General features: G+C 38.8%; 1 protein-coding gene across 1 annotated transcript in view; it reads right to left on the reverse strand.

The window, feature by feature from the left end:
• The window catches only part of CTSC (cathepsin C), a 36,573-nt gene that overhangs the window by 9,757 nt on the left and 12,167 nt on the right, over nucleotides 1–14,649 (reverse strand). The window contains exons 3-4 of the mRNA XM_047751843.1: nucleotides 7,118–7,284; nucleotides 3,599–3,754 (exon numbers count right to left, since the gene is read on the reverse strand). Coding sequence (XP_047607799.1) covers nucleotides 3,599–3,754; nucleotides 7,118–7,284 — 323 coding nt within the window. The remainder of the gene's footprint in view (nucleotides 1–3,598; nucleotides 3,755–7,117; nucleotides 7,285–14,649) is intronic.

Raw genomic sequence — 14,649 nt, forward strand, 5'->3', positions numbered from 1 at the left:
TAACTTCTAATTCCATGATTTCAACCAGCTGGCTGGCTAGGATACTGATTCAGATCCAAAGAGCACTTGTCCATCAGTGTTTCCATGTGTCTGCTACACAGTAACGTGTCTGTTATACAATGTGTTGATTATAAAACTAAGTTGTATAAATTATCCATTTCTTTTTCAGGATGTAGTAATTTTGCCCTGTGAAACCATACTGGTTTTGTATATTGCTCTTGCTAATTTTAGTAGGTTTAAATAGCTACATCCTCTTACTCTTGGCAGATTTCGAACAAGAAAGTAGATGCAGTAAATTGAAGATGGCCTACAGAGGATTTAGAGAAAAGAGAAGAATTACTGATGTTTGACCCAGGAAATGGTGATGATGGTGGTTGTAAAAGACATGAAGAAGGCAGAGAAATAAAAGATCTAAGTAGAAACAGGCAGGCTAGCTCTATAAACAACAAACAAAAGACACAAAGATGGCCACCAATGGCTTTACCGCGTACTACTTGTGTGACATTTGTCAAAGGACTTAGTATCACAAAACTATGATCACCTCCTATTAAGATGGGTATAATCCGGGAGTTCCTGGATTGGCTCAGCAGGTTAAAAACCTGACTGTATCCATGAGGATGCAGGTTCAATCCTTGGCCTCATTCGGTGGATTAAAGGTTCTAGCATTGCCACGAGCTGTGATGTTAAGTCCCAGACGCGGATTGGATCTGGTGTTGCTGTGGCTGTGGTGTAGGCAGGCAGCTGCATCTCTGATTCAACCCCTAGCCTGAGAACTTCCATATGCTGCAGGTGAGGCAGTAAAAGAAAAAAAAAAAAAAAAGGGTATAATAATAACTGCCTCAAAAGACTGTTATGACACTTTGATGTAATAGTGAATAACAAGTGCTTAAAAACAGTGCCTTGTCTCGGATAAGTCCTTAATAAATTATTAGGCTATTAGGATGATTACCATCAGCATCATCACCCATGTCATTAAAACTAAATATACATTTAAGTGACTAGCTGGCACAAAACAGATGATTTAGATTTTTTTTTTATTGTTGTTTTTTTGGCTGCACTCACAGCATGTGGAAGTTCCCGGGCCAGTGATCAAACCTCACCACAACAGTGACAATGCCAGATTAACTGCTAAGCCACCAGGAACTCCCACTGGATGATTTAAATGTTAACTTCCTTCTTCCTAACATCTCTTAAGGCAGAGTGTTTGCCCATCATTACATACACAGATGAAATAAAAGCAATGTGACAGCTGAAGCTCAGTGGTGTGAAAATGAAGAGAGTGAAAGAGGAATTGGGGAGATGGAGAAGTGAGAATTACAAACATCTTAGGCCCACTATACATTATTGGTTTCTAATCATTTAGGTCCAGTTTCTTTTAAGAATCTGGAGGAAGCTCTGGACTCAAGAGATGTGCATAAACAATTCATTTTTCTATAATTTAAATAGTTTCACAGTTTATAAACTTCAAGTTGAGAGTCTGTTATGCCATTGGATTCGTTCAACAGAACTAATTTATATACTAAATGCTACTGAAAACCAGGCAGCTAGACCCAATGTCTGACTCAGTATTTCCCACTTCACCTAAATCTGTCTCCTTATCTTTTTTTTTTTTTTTGTCTTTTGTCTTTTTTGTTGTTGTTGCTATTTCTTGGGCCGCTCCCACGGCATATGGAGGTTCCCAGGCTAGGGGTTGAATCGGAGCCATAGCCACCGGCCTACGCCAGAGCCACAGCAACGCGGGATCCGAGCCGCGTCTGCAACCTACACCACAGCTCAGGGCAACGCCGGATCGTTAACCCACTGAGCAAGGGCAGGGACCGAACCCGCAACCTCATGGTTCCTAGTCGGATTCGTTAACCACTGCGCCATGACGGGAACTCCTGTCTCCTTATCTTAAACCTTCTATGGAGACTTATAGCCTTAAAAGCAGGCCTTAATAAAGCTATCCCCTCTCTAAAACCAAGGTAGTCGGGTGGAGGGAGAAAAGCACAAAAGAGTTCTTCAGAAACATGGCACATGACCATGGCAAAGTAATAGCGTCTGGGGGCTCAAATCTTTCAGGTAGGAGCCCCAGTCTCTCTAAGCTCAAATGCTGACATCACCTCCTCTGAGTGCTCCTTTGGATTATTACTGAACAGGTGTCAACTTCCTGTCTCACACAGACACAGGATGGCTCTTTTGCTTTACTGAATCTGAGAAGGGATACCATATGCTCCCTTTCCCAATTCTGACTAACCAGAGCATCTCATGGATTAGTCATTCCTTTGAATACACTTTGAGAAACACTGTACAAGATTCTTTTGAGACAGGGGTAGAATTATGAGAGAATGCTATCAGTTGGACAGGAAAAAACTCCATACAGTCTCACAGAGCTGAAAAATGCCAAACCATTGGGATTATTAGTCTGCAGATAAAGAGTTAGCATGCATTTTAGTTAATCATTAATTCATCAATGGTCTGTTTAAACAATAAAATTGGGGCTAAGGACTCTACTGATACTAAGGAAATAATCATGTATTCTCTGAATATTAGAAAATGCATCAATGTACTAAGAGAAAATAACCTATCTATATTCAATTTATGGAGTCCTATTAGCTTCTGATTGGCTTTCCTACCCTTCAGTTCCATCAGATTCTCCTGCAGCAAGATACAGCATTACAGGAATATCCTTAGCCATTGAACAAATGTTAAGGTACAACATACTCTGCTAAATCCAGCTTATAGTTTTGAGGGAACAAAAGAAATCTATCAAATTTATGACTATATAAATTCAAAGAACAATATAATTTTTCAAAAGAAATACAACATAGGGTATGTAAACAAATCTATCAAATTTCTGACTATATAAATTCAAAGAACAATATAATTTTTCAAAAGAAATACAACATAGGGTATGTAAACTAAACATAGGAAATGCTCCTCTGGCTGAGGGTAATAGAAGTATATTGATAAATATGGAGCATTTTTGGCTGGACCGTAAAATGAAATGATTTTGTGATTTTTACAGGTGGCAAATTTAACAGTTTTTATGGCCAAGTTCAGGGGTATTTGAGGCAAAGGGAGTGTCATGAATTGAGGTAAATGAAAGTTTTCAGTAATTTTTTGGTCACATTGTTTAAAAGCAGGTCAAGGTAGTAAATATAGTTGAGGTCAAATTTAGATGGCTTTGATTACCAGGCTAAATTTATTTATTTGATAATAGGTAGTAACCCAACCACAGCTGGGTATAGGAAGATGAAACTGGCAGCATTTCATATAATGGCTAAAAATGGGGTCTGGGAGGGGAAGAGACCAAAGAAACAAAAGGCAAGAAGCTGATCTGTGATACAGGCTAGAGATGACAAAGCCCTAAGCCAAAGTGTAGGAAATGGAAAGAGAGTAAAGGAAGTGGCAGATGCTATGAAAGCAAAACCCCTAAGTAGGAATGGGAAAACATCAGAGTATGTTATAAGGAGAAGAGGGAGACAGAGAAAAGATAACCTAAAAAGTTTAAGTTGGGATGACCAATAAAATGATAAGCAACCCAGGGAAAGCTGGCTGGAAGGGAAGATACTATCAACGCAGATGTCTTTATTAGTGATGAGATGCGCTTTCTTACCGTGGGAGTCTCTGGTTGTAGCCACCACCTCTCTGAGTCATCTCTTTCAGGGTAAGAGTCTCATATTCCATGTATGCAGTGGCAGTCCAAGACTTCTGAATGCCATTGATAGCTTTCACAAAGTCATGGTTGTATTTGTAGAGCCTATTAGAATACCTGCCAACAAAAGTAAGATAACTTAAGATATACTCTTTACTGATTTAAAATAGGCACTTATACTCTGGGCCTGAGTGGAAAGTGGTATAATCTTTCAGGAAGGTAACTGGATATATCTCTCTCTCTATCAATAGCCTAGAATTGGAACGTATCCTATGGAAATAAAAGTCCAAGTGAACTAAGATGTGTGTGTAGGGATGTTCAGTGAAGCACAATCTAGTGATAGATTATAAACATAAATAAATGTTCTAAGATAAGGGATTGATTGAATAAATAATGGCACTTCATTTACTGTGTATTCAGTAAAAAGGTCTGGAAGAGGAGTTCCTATTGTGGCTCAGCAGGTTACAAAACCCAGCTAGTATCCATGACGATGAAAGTTTGATCCCTGGCCTCACTGAGTGGGTTAAGGACCCCGCGTTGCCAGGAGCTGTGATGTAGGTCACAGACGAGGCGCGGATCCCTCATTGCTATGGCTGTGGTGTCGGCCAACAGCTGTAGCTCCAATTTGAGCCCTAGCCTGGGAACTTCCAAATGTCACAGGTGTGGCCATAAAAAGCAAAAAAAAAAAAGGGTCTGTACAATTATTTAGTGATATGGAAGAATATTCACACTGTATTAAACAACAAAGCAGAATATCAAAGGAGTTTATACAGAATTAACCAATTTGTGTGAAAGTGTACATATATACTTATACCACAAGTACATTCAACCGAGGTGATCTTTGGGTGGTGACAGAGGGTCATCACCTTTCCTCTACCTCCTATAATTTCTGCAATATACCTTGTAAACTTAAAAAAATTTTTTTTAAAGGGAGGACAGCAGAACTGCATAGAGTGTATATATAGCATGGCAAGCATCCTAACCACATGATGCAAAAAAAAAAAAAAAAGAATTGTTCCATATGGATATTTGCTATATATCCTTGTTACTCAAATTTGGTTCTTCAGCTATTATCTACAGCACCACCTGGAAGCTTGCTAGAAATGCAGATTCGTTTTCAAGCCAGGACACCTGAATCAGAATCTACGTTTTTAACAAGATCCCCAGATGATTCACAATAACATTAAAATCTGCGAAGTACTGGCTTACCTGATGCCAAATGCTTGGGTATAGATGAAACAAATCTAACACATACACAGCATGTTTACAAAGCAAGTAAACTGAGGAAGATGATTACTCATCTACCTTAACTATGTATCGTACCTATATGCCAGGTGCTAGGAATTATAGAATTCATCATGCTACTAAAAAGGATTCTGTGACTTAAGTGTCACTCAATATCCGGGACTTATATTAACATTCAGTTGTGCAAAGCAAGATATACCTAACCTGAGTAATATCAAGGGCATACTGTGAATTTTCTTCCTCTTTTAATTTAGAGGTTAACAGAGCATTTTAATATTTGTCAAAAAATCTAGAAGCCCTGAAAATAATAAGATAACAAAAATGTGCAACCACATTGAAAATGTTTTAATGTTTTTATCAAAGATCTTTCCTACTTGTTGCAAAGTCTGAAATCAGTGAGGTGCCTTTATTAAATAGATTATAAAGCTGCCTCTATTCTACTTGTGACAGAACTAACACACAACAAAAACAAGTTATAGTTGTCGTTTCTTAAAGACACAGGAGTAAATTTTAAGTTGTAAATATATATATTGAAACCAGATCAGTAAGAGCTAAAACAGACCCTGACGTAATACAGTCCTAAATACTTATTTTACAAGTGAGACAACAAAGATTCTGAGCACTCTAGTTTATTAGCTTCTTCACTAAATGAGGCAATGTCTGAAATAGCAGAAAAGTAAAGCGCACATGATATATCCTAAATAGTAGGGTGAAACGTGAACAGCTTCACAGGAAATGTGTTACTCTAGCATCAACTCAAGCAAAGGCAATTTAAAAGCTAAATTCAAAATGGAGCAGATGAATTGGTCCTCTTTGAACTCATGTTCTCTCCATTTCTCTGATGCAGTGATTCACTGCCAGTGTGGCCTAGCTTTGGATGATTCGTTCATGTGCTCTTTCAATGGATTTCACAACCAAACAAAACAAAATTTGCTATTTATCTTTTCCTTCCAAACTAATCAAGTCTGAAATCTCTTGTGTGGTTCACAGTTACTTAAAATGGGTATAACTTAACAAAAAACATTAACTGCACGTTCTAAGTGGAATGGTGTCCTTCTGAAATTCATACGTTCAAGTCTTCAACTCTGGGACATCAGAATGTGACTATTCAGAGGTAGAGCCTTTAAAGAGGACATTAAGGTTAAAGAAGGTCATATGGGTGGGCCCTAATCCAATGTGACTGCAGTGCTCATAAGAAATGGAGATTAGGACACAGACAAAGGGATGACCATGTAGGGTCAACAGTGAGAAGGCAGCCACTGCAAGGCCTCAAGGACAGAGGCCTCAAAAGAAACCAAACTTGTTAACCCCCTCATCTTTGGATTTCTAGCCTCTAGAACATTTTTTTGCTTAAACCACTCAATCTGTAGTACATTATTATGGCAGCCCTGGCAAAGTAATACACTACATAAATACAAATAACTTCAGTTATTTATTACCTTGTTTAAAATTTATGTTCAATTGGCATCGCCTATATTTGTTGCAACGTAGACATATATATCTACAAGTATTATGCAACATATTACATAGCAACAATAAAATGATTTTTCAGAAGTTCCCTTGTGCAGCAGGTTAAGAATCCAGCGTTGCCACAGGTGTAGTACAAGCCACAAGTGCAGCACAAGCCACAAGTGCAGCACAGGTTCAATCCCTGGCCTGGAACTTCCACATGCCCCTGGTGCAGCCAAAAAAATAAAAAAGAATAATTTTTCTGTGTAAACCACTTCTGTGCTGTGGTCCTTTTAAATATTCTTTAAAGCCATCATAGGTCCATTACTTTTGAAGTGCTTTGAAAGAATACTTTCTTCTCACAGTTAGATCACTCAGTGTATTTTTCCAGTAATGTGATATATAACATGGCTTATGTTTCTAAGTCAAATAAATTTTACATAATTAAATTTTCCAAGAATTAATGTAGACACATACTTATACATAGTATAAAGAACTAAGTGGAGTTCCCACCATGGCTCAGTGGTAACAAACCCGACTAGTATCCATGAGGACTTGGGTTCGCTCCCTGGCCTTGCTCAGTGGGTTAAGGATCTGGCATTGCCATGAGCTGTGGTGTAGGTCACAAAATGTGGCTTGGACCTGGCATTGTTGTGGCTGTGGCGTAGGCCGGCAGCTGCAGCTCCAATTCAACCCCTAGCCCGGGTACTGACATATGCTGCAGGTGCAGCACTAAAAAGACGAAAAAGAAAGAACTAAGCGGATCTTTTATTTATGACAACTCACTTTTTCTGGCGACTCTTAAGGTGTGCTGTGTTCACGTTCACTTTTTCAAAGGTATTTCCCGCCTTCTCTCCAGTGAAGCAAGCCCAGTTCCGGCCCAGCACATCATGCACCCAGCCAGTCATGGTCTCATTGCAGTAGCTGGTTACCTTTCTGCCCTCTTCTTTATACTGCAATCAAATAAGCAAAGGAAAAGCCTAATGAATCTGCCCCTCTCTCAGGTATGATTCTTTGTCTCCCATTCACAGTAAAAGTGCTCTTTTTCATTTCATTTTAGGGACCAGTCTCTGCCAACCAAAACAAAAACTTTGCCCTGAGAGGTTACAGTTTGAGAATTATTCTAGAAAAAGAGAAGTAAACTTTTCTAAGATGAGCATCATTGATCACCAAGCAAAATTTACACAACAAAACACTTCTAAGCAGGGAAAGAAACTAACATTTTTAGGAGTTCCCGTCGTGCAGTGGAAATGAATCTGACTGGGAACCATGAGGTTGTGGGTTCGATCCCTGGCCTTGCTCAGTGGATTAAGGATCCGGCATTGCCGTGAGCTGTGGTGAGACATGGCTCGGATCTGGCGTTGCTGTGGCTGTGGCTGTGGCGTAGGCTGGCAACTGTAGCTGATTCCACCCCTAGCCTGGGAACCTCCATATGCCGTGGGTTAAGAAAAAAGAAAAAAAAAAAACTAACATTTTTAGAGCATCTGCCCCATTCCAGGCATTTTACAAAAGCTATGTCTTTTAATCCTTACAGTAAGCCTATGAGGAAACAGGCACCAATAAACTCCATTTTACCAGCGAGTCAGTGGAGGTTCAGATCAGAGAGGAAAAGCATCTCCTACCTAACAGAGCTGTTAAGTGACAGAAACAAAATTCCGCTCAGTTTGTCAGACTACATACACTTTTCCCCTGAGAAGATTCATTCCAGCAAAATACAAGAACCAAGGATGAAAATTTTCCACAGAATTACATTTTCTTCTGTCAGCCTCCCCATTTATTAGGATATTCTAAATCAAAAAAGGAGCTAAAGTAACCTGATTATTAAATATTCTCTCCACTATTTCACTAGTATGACCTATTGCCTTATTTCATTTAATATTGAAAAATAACTATATATTGACCCTTAAACACAGGGGCACTGACAGCCTGCAGTCAAAAATCCATGTATAAGTTTACAGTCAGCCCTCCCTATCCCAAGTTCTGCATCCAAGGAATCAACCAACTTCAGCTCATGTAGTACTGTAGTACATATTTATTGAAAAAAAACCTGCATATAAGTGGACCAGCACAGTTCAAACCTGTGTTGTTCAAGGGTCGACTGTATAAAGTGATAAATCCAGGATCTGAATTCAGATGCTTTGGTTCCAAAGCCTAAACCCCCTCATGTAATAACATGTTCTCATGGAGGAAAGATACATAATCCAGAATGACAGAGGAGAGCATGGGAGGAAAGAAAGGGAAAAAAATGGATGCTAAGTTCTCTAGGAAGGAACTAGGGTACAGACAATTTCAGGCTTTGACTTAATTTAATGGAACAGAAGCACAAAAACAGTCAAAGGCAACAGGAATAAATCAGCACAGCAGGCAGCTGTGCTTCAGTGCTTTTCTTTGCAATAGCACACAGTAGGTTGGTTTGGGCCCACAGGATGTTGTTTGTGGATTCTTAATCTACTGTGATGGATACTACTTTACCTGTGCACAGGGGGGTGGCAGACATCTCGTAGTAAATATTTTAAAGCTTGCAGGCTATAAGGCCTCTGACACAACCCCTCAGTTCTGCCATTGCAGTGTGAAAGGTGCACAGGGTATATACACATAATGAACAAACCACATTGTGTTCCAATAAAACTTTATTTACAAAAACAGGCCTGTAGTTTGCAAGCCCTAAATTTAAAGGAATGAGTGGGCTAAACTGAACTTAAAGGCAAAACTACCTTACTGCATCTCTCTAAATTCAAATCATATTTAGGCATAGAGTTAAAAACGTGTGGCCTTAAAAGACCTAGGTCTGCCTCCTGGGATTCACTGCCCACTAAGCTCCACCTAAGTTACTGTGGACCATGCATATGTACTTTTGCTTCCATCTTGGTGGCTTGTGATACTGTGAAGCCTGTCTCCCTACCTCAGGGTAAGAATATCTTCACTAGCACCAGTCTGGCTCACCCCTCCTCATATTTATCATTTAAAATGTTATGTAAATATGAGATATAGCAAAGAGGTGAGCAAACTAAGTCTAGGGAAGACTGCTTGCTTTTATACATATAAATACAGTTTCCCTGGAACACAGCCAGGCCTCCGTGTTTACAGTATCTTATCTCTGGCTGCTTTGGTGCTATGGCAGCAAGACTGAGGAGCTGCCACAGAGCCTAAAACATTTACTATCTGGCCCTGTAAGAAAGTTTACGGATCCCTCTCAAGAGAACAATAAGAAAAGAAAACCCATGATCTATTAAGAGAAACAATTAGAAGACAGTAAGTAGTTAAGTGGAATGCAAGTAGTAAAATTTTGTGAAATGTGGTTTTTATGAAAATGAAAAGTGAAGTGGGTCTTCGGGTAGGATTTTCTTGGTTATTTACAAAATGGAGGTAGTTATATAAGTTTTGTGAAATTCATGACTTAAAAAAATATTATTTCCTAAGAATGAAACTCAAAGCCTACAAAGTCCTAGAGGAGGACGTTTATGAGGAATGGCCAGATGTTACTAGAGGCTGCTAACTTTGATCTGTCAGGGATTATGACTACACTTCCTGAAAAAAAATCATTACTTATATAACCTATTTTGTTTTTTGCTAAACGCTTTCATTTATTTATCAAATACTACTGGTATTGTAACATCTCCCAGGCATCACACACTAGATGCTGGCATACACACACATACGTATTGATGTAGCCCCAGACCTTAAGACATTGGGACTGCAATGAAATAAATGAACATGTAAATAATGTGGTTATTTATCTGAACCAAAATCCTGTGGTTCAGCAAGTTAACCATGCTTGGAAAAGCCTGAGAAATTTCCCCATCGAAGCAGAAATTTAGATCACAGATGAAATGACTGTCCCAACATAGCAAAAGAGTTAGGGGCATTCAGGTTAGAAGAAACAGGCCCCATGTGTGGTTTCGTTCGCCTAGCTGGCACAACTAGTCAGTTATAGGCATGATCACTAACACCAAATAACTTCCCCTGTGAGGGAAAGGATGACTTGTTATTTTGATTGGAGGGGGAAAAAAAATCACCGGAGATGAGCAATTGTGCTGCAGACCCTTACCATTCATATTTGTTCAACGACTCTGTACCCTTCATCTTCAATATTATAGAACTATAGGACCATAATAACATTTACCTGTCACATCATACTTTATAAACATTTTACAGATTACTTACGAATCTTAGAGGTGCAAGATAACATAAAGATAATACAGTCTCAGGGGCAAAAAAAAAAAAAAAAAAAGATCTAAAGGAACTGGTGGGACCAGAATTTATAAAGATTCCAGAACTAAGCATTCTTCTCAATACCATGCACCATTTCTTCATAGCCTTTGATTTCTCTCAAAGTGCTAGAGAAGTACACATATAGGTCAGTTACCGAAAGCACTGGCTAGGTGGAGATGCCTAGAAACCATGCAGGGAAGGCTTGAGCAGTCTACAAAGGTTTTCATCTATGTGTGAGCCTCACAATGATTCCTTGGGATAAGAGGCATTTTTTTCCTCATGGAAAGTGACTTTGCAAAGTTAAATGGAGAAGAGAGAATTAAAATATGAGTTCAAAGTTTATAAAAATCATTGCTTTACTCATTTTCTGAAAAACAGAACAAAAACTGGAAACTCTCATGAGTCAGATCCAGATTGTTGCCCAAGACCCTTTTAAGGGCCACGTGAATTCTCCAGCAGCCCTCATGGTCATTTCCCACTGTTCAGATACCTATGTTATCTTGGCTAGTTCGGTCTTTTTACCTTTTTGCTTTGGGTTTTTGATATAGGGCAGAGGTAAAGGACATGCTCTACAGGCCTGACAACCTAGATTGGATTCAGTCTCTCTCTTACTGGCTGTGTGATCCTGAACAAGTAACCTATTGTCTCTGTATTTTCTGTCTTTTTTTTTTTTTTTTTTGGTCTTTCTTTTCTAGGGCCGCTCCCTGGCATATGGAGGTTCCCAGGCTAGGGGTTGAATCGGAGCTGTAGCCACCGGCCTACGCCAGAGCCACAGCAACACCGGGATCCAAGCCGCGTCTGCAACCTACACCCCAGCTCACGGCAATGCTGGATCCTTAACCCACTGAGCAAGGCCAGAGATCAAACCCACAACCTCATGGTTCCTAGTCTGATTCGTTAACCACTGAGCCACGATAGGAACTCCTTAAAATTTTTTATATTATTCTGTAGTTTCCCCAATCTAAAACAATTTGGTTTTTTAGAGCCTGGAAATTACCTTATGAAAGGTAGGAGAGGGCTTTGATACACTGTGCAGGATGCCTACAACTTAGTAGAAAAGAGGTATTTACATTCCCGCCTCCCACCCAGAAGCTCAGGACCATAATTCCGAGAGGACCACACACTGTGCCCCTGTTACTTCCTTGATTTGAATGTTCTTAAAGTATCTGTCATTTCCCCTGTATTGTAAGACAAATCTTATTTGATTTCTAACATTATTACCAATTAAGTTGAAATTTTGGCCACACTATCCAGCTTGAAATGTAGCCAGTTTTTCCTAAGGGTTTTCATTTATTTATATAAACATCAGTCTCAGAATACTGCCTTGCACAGATGGGATAATTTAAGTTTCTATTACTTTATGACAACCTTCATTGCAACAAAGTAGATAATTGCTTAAAATCTGAAAAACTCCACACCCTAGCACTTAAGTTTAGAAAACTGCTAGGATTCAGTAACTATCTAGTTGCTTCTTCAAAACTACCATTGCCAAACATTCTCAAAACCGCCCTCTTCAATTTATCATTCACTTTATCAGTTATCCCAATTCTATCCAATTACCTAGTAATAATAACCAATTGAAAAAAAAAAAAGGTTGGATAGTTTATAACTTTATTTATCCTAGATCTCTTACTCAACTGCTTTTTGATGCTGGGGGTAGGGATGGGAATCATATCGTTTGTTCCACTGTTTTCTTGATTATATTTAGGAAATATTTGAACACTTCTTTTAGTAATGAACTGGCTATGAGAAAAATGCAGTTTAGTAAAAAGGACTTTACCCTCTAAATCCCTGTTCTGCCATTTAACATTTATGTAACCATAAGCTAGTCACAACTAAGGAGCCTCCTGAGAATAGAAATAATATCTACTTCATTGGATTCTTATCAAGGATAAAAGACAACACTGAAGTTTGAAGAGTTTGAAAAGTTTTAAAACACTAAACAAATAACAGTATAAACACTACCATCTGTTACAGTGGGAGATACAAAGTTGTTTAAGACTTTATTTATGCCATCAAAAAATTTTTATACTCCAAATTTTTATACTTCATGGCTCAGTGGTTAACGAACTAGACTAGCATCCATGAGGATTCAGGTTCGATCTCTGGCCTCGCTCAGTGGGTTAAGGATCTGGCATTGCTGTGAGCTGTGGTATAGGTTGAAGACGTGGCTTGGATCCTGCATTGCTGTGGCTGTGGCCGGCAGCTGTAGCTCTGATTCGACCCCTAGCCTGGGAACTTCCATATACCACAAATGCAGCCCTAAAAAGAAAAAAAGAAAAAAAAAAAAGTTTTCGAAAAGAGATATTTTGAAATAGTTCCAGCACTGCAGTATTCACTATTTAATCTTTTTTAATAGAGCAAATGTCTGTTTTAAAATTTGTCCATTTAAATTGTCATCATTTAACATTAAACACCAAACAGTAATTCTTCTGAACTCTACTAACATGTCAAAACTAAACTTCTTTACTTAAAAGATTTTAATCAGAAAATTGTTTCCAAATGTTGAAACTTGGTGGTAATGATACTTATCCGTAACAGAAATCTTTACATTTCTCCTGGCAACAAAATCATGATAATGAAACATACTTTTATATTACTCTCAAAGAAATCATCATGAAATAGATTTTGGCAGGACACATTTTTGTGACAATAAATAAATCAAATATTAATCATTTAATATTTCATATGTTTTAAAACATATGTACACACACTGTGGAATACATAAAAAATTCGGACAGCTAGGTCTAAGCCATCAAGATCATTCACCATGTCAGAAAAGAACATGGTTCATAAAGTTCAGTGGTTTAAAGACACATCACACATGAACAGAGATTACATTTGAGTAATACTGAAGAACAGAATGTTTATTCAACTTTTTGCCCTTTGTTTAGTGTATGTAAGTGCAGATTAACCATTTCCACCTGCTGTTAGGTATGGAGTGTGAAGACGGCCATTAGATGACAACAAAGAACAAGGCACATTTTACTCAAGTGATATTTTGCCAGTCCACCTAAGAGTGTCACGTCTTTCCTCAGAAACAAACTTCCCTCTGTCAGTTTCAAGGGTTAGCTCTAGTTTTCTTCCTACTAACTAGATTTAACCATTTATTTAAAAAGTTGAATTTCAGGAGTTCCCATCGTGGCGCAGTAGTTAACAAATCCGACTAGGAACCATGAGGTTGCAGGTTCGGTCCCTGCCCTTGGTCAGTGGGTTAACGATCCGGCGTTGCCGTGAGCTGTGGTGTAGGTTGCAGACGCGGCTCGGATCCTGCGTTGCTGTGGCTCTGGTGTAGGCCGGTGGCTACAGCTCCGATTGGACCCCTAGCCTGGGAACCTCCATATGCCACGGGAGCGGCCCAAGAAATAGCAAAAAGACAAAAAAAAAAAAAGTTGAATTTCAGTGAATTGTGAAATTGCCAGGGAAATTGTTGCAATGGTTGCAACAGAGTATCTCCCAGCATTTTATAAAAGGAATTGGCAGTTGGATTTACATGTGAAAATGGAGGGTGCCCATTTATTCTGGTACCCAAAAGATATTCAGTTTAAACCAAAATCTATGTTCCAATACTAGCTAAGAAAATAGCAATGTGACACCCATCGGGGTGGCCAAAATCCCTTGACTCATCCCTCACTTACTTGCTCATAAACTCTTGAAGTGTGAGGTCTTAAGAATTTTTAGAGTTCATCTACTCTAATCTTTAGCTGATGCTTTATAGGGTTGGGGTATAACTTACAGTATTAGTATTCTAGGCTAGTTGGAGTCCTTGGTTATCCAGGCTTTGGGGAACCACTGCAATCATCACTATTTTCCCTGACAGTTAATTTAGTTTTCAGTAATTCTGATCGTTAGCACTTTACTATTTTTAATTCCGTGCCTTCTACAGCTTCTGTAGTCTCACACAAAAATTAAAAATAAGCAGAATAAAACTTTAAAAGTCTCATCAGTTTTCTACAAAGTCACTCAACAAATGTGCCCTAAGGGTCCACCATAGCCCCTGAGAACACAAAGGCAACAATTCTTTCAGAAATACAACAATAAAATAACACAACAATGATGTATTATCCAGTTTTCACTTTCGTACAAATATTTATTGAAGGCCTGTT

The sequence above is a fragment of the Phacochoerus africanus genome, chromosome 11, assembly GCF_016906955.1.
Source record: "Phacochoerus africanus isolate WHEZ1 chromosome 11, ROS_Pafr_v1, whole genome shotgun sequence".
Classification (NCBI taxonomy): domain Eukaryota; kingdom Metazoa; phylum Chordata; class Mammalia; order Artiodactyla; family Suidae; genus Phacochoerus; species Phacochoerus africanus.